We start from the raw sequence: 1,777 nt of genomic DNA, 5'->3' as shown, positions 1-1,777 counted from the left end.
CCTGCTGCCACAGGAGGTGACTGCATCAGGGGTTGTACTTCAGTCCAGCCCCAGAGCCCCACCCAGTGGAGGGGGAGAGGCCCCCGACAGTGGCTGCCCCTTCCCTGGGGGTGGGGCATCCCTGTCCCACCTTCCCACCCTCCCAGTTTCTGTTGATTCCAGCTCTGGTTTAGGGTTCTGGTCAGTTTTAGGGTGTGGGTAGACCCGGTCTACTGCCTGTTTCTATCCCCTGATGTGTGGCCTAGAGGACCCCAGCGGGGAGCCTGGACACATTGCTCCTTCGGGGGCCCACTGTCCGGCTGGCGGGACCACTGAACAGACACAAAATAAGACAGCCTGCTGAGCAGGCAGACCTGCTTGGGAGGCAGACGCCTTCAGTGTTATCTCACTCTTACCTGTCTCTGGCAGGCTGAGTTCTAATCCCAAGGACCTTGCGAGCACATGACCTAGAGTCAGGGGCCCAGGAAGCATGGGACCTGATCCTGGCCCCCTCCCTGCAGCTAACCTTGCTTGCTTTGGGGCTGCCGGGATCCCAGCTGAGCACAGCCTCCTTTGGCAGCCATGGCTCTGACTAGAAGGCAGGGTAGGGGGCGGTGGTTTGAGTGGCCAGCATGGGGGGTACTGCGGCCTTCCCAGCAGGACCCCCCTCTAAGCAGCCCGACCCCCCCAGATCGTGTATTTCACCGCTACATTCCCCTATGTGGTCCTCGTTGTGCTGCTGGTGCGCGGAGTGCTGCTACCTGGCGCTTTGGATGGCATCATCTACTATCTCAAGCCTGACTGGTCGAAGCTGGCATCCCCTCAGGTGAGGGAGAGCAGAGGGAGGGGACACGGTGGTGGCGGGGGACACGGGGTCGAGACAGGCACCCCAGCAGGGCTCCCCACACCTTCTCTTCCCTGTCTCACCTCCAGGTATGGATCGACGCAGGGACACAGATCTTCTTCTCTTACGCCATCGGCTTGGGGGCCCTCACCGCCCTGGGCAGCTACAATCGCTTCAACAACAACTGCTACAAGTAGGCACCGCAGCCGGCCACCCCTGCCCTGCCCTACCCACCTGTGGGCGGCAGGCAGTCTCAAGAGCCTGAGTGTTCCCCTGTCCACAGGGATGCCATCATACTCGCCCTCATCAACAGCGGGACCAGCTTCTTTGCAGGCTTCGTGGTGTTCTCCATCCTGGGCTTCATGGCCACAGAACAGGGCGTGCACATCTCCAAGGTAGCAGAATCAGGTAAAGACCCCCCCGCCCCACCAAGCCCCAGCCAGGCTTCTGGAGCCGCAGCTGTACCACGGATATGAACACACGCAAATAGCCATTGTGAGAAATAGGGGAAAGTCCAACTTGATTTGTCCCATCAGCATGGGCCAGGAGGAGGCCTGGCTGAGCAACTGGGAGGCACAGATGTGCCTCCAGCTCAGGGCCAGAGCCCCAAGCCCCCATCTCTCTCTCTCCAGGGGCCTCGGGGTGTGTCCTGCTTGCCAGAGTGTTGCCCAGGGAAAGGGTGGCCTTTTCTGGGTCCGTGGGGACCTGTGACTGCAATGGCTACTGGAACCCAGGCCCCAAAGGCTGAGCCAGACATCCCTGTTACAGGTGTCAGTCTACCAAGGGCCTGCGGGAACCTGCCATCATGGTCCCTGGCATGGCGCACACACAGGGGTGGGAGAGGCCCGGTGATGCTTTGCCACAAGTGGGAAGGCCTCTGTCCACAGGGTACCCTGCCGTAGTTCATTACCCTGGTGCTGGGGGACAGGGTGGGGTGAGGGACAAGATGTGGGT

General features: G+C 61.1%; 1 protein-coding gene across 1 annotated transcript in view; it reads left to right on the top strand.

Annotated features, from left to right (window-relative positions):
• LOC104994387 (sodium- and chloride-dependent creatine transporter 1-like) overlaps nucleotides 1–1,769 on the top strand; it is a 3,113-nt gene extending 1,344 nt beyond the window's left edge. The window contains exons 3-6 of the mRNA XM_010847926.1: nucleotides 501–564; nucleotides 654–805; nucleotides 913–1,016; nucleotides 1,107–1,769. Of these exons, the coding sequence (XP_010846228.1) occupies nucleotides 501–564; nucleotides 654–805; nucleotides 913–1,016; nucleotides 1,107–1,299 (513 nt within the window). The 3' untranslated portion in view covers nucleotides 1,300–1,769. The remainder of the gene's footprint in view (nucleotides 1–500; nucleotides 565–653; nucleotides 806–912; nucleotides 1,017–1,106) is intronic.
• The last annotated feature ends 8 nt before the right edge of the window (nucleotides 1,770–1,777 follow it).

The sequence above is a fragment of the Bison bison genome, unplaced genomic scaffold, assembly GCF_000754665.1.
Source record: "Bison bison bison isolate TAMUID 2011002044 unplaced genomic scaffold, Bison_UMD1.0 scf7180017849858, whole genome shotgun sequence".
Classification (NCBI taxonomy): Eukaryota; Metazoa; Chordata; class Mammalia; order Artiodactyla; family Bovidae; genus Bison; species Bison bison.
This window is presented reverse-complemented; position numbering and strand designations above follow the sequence as displayed.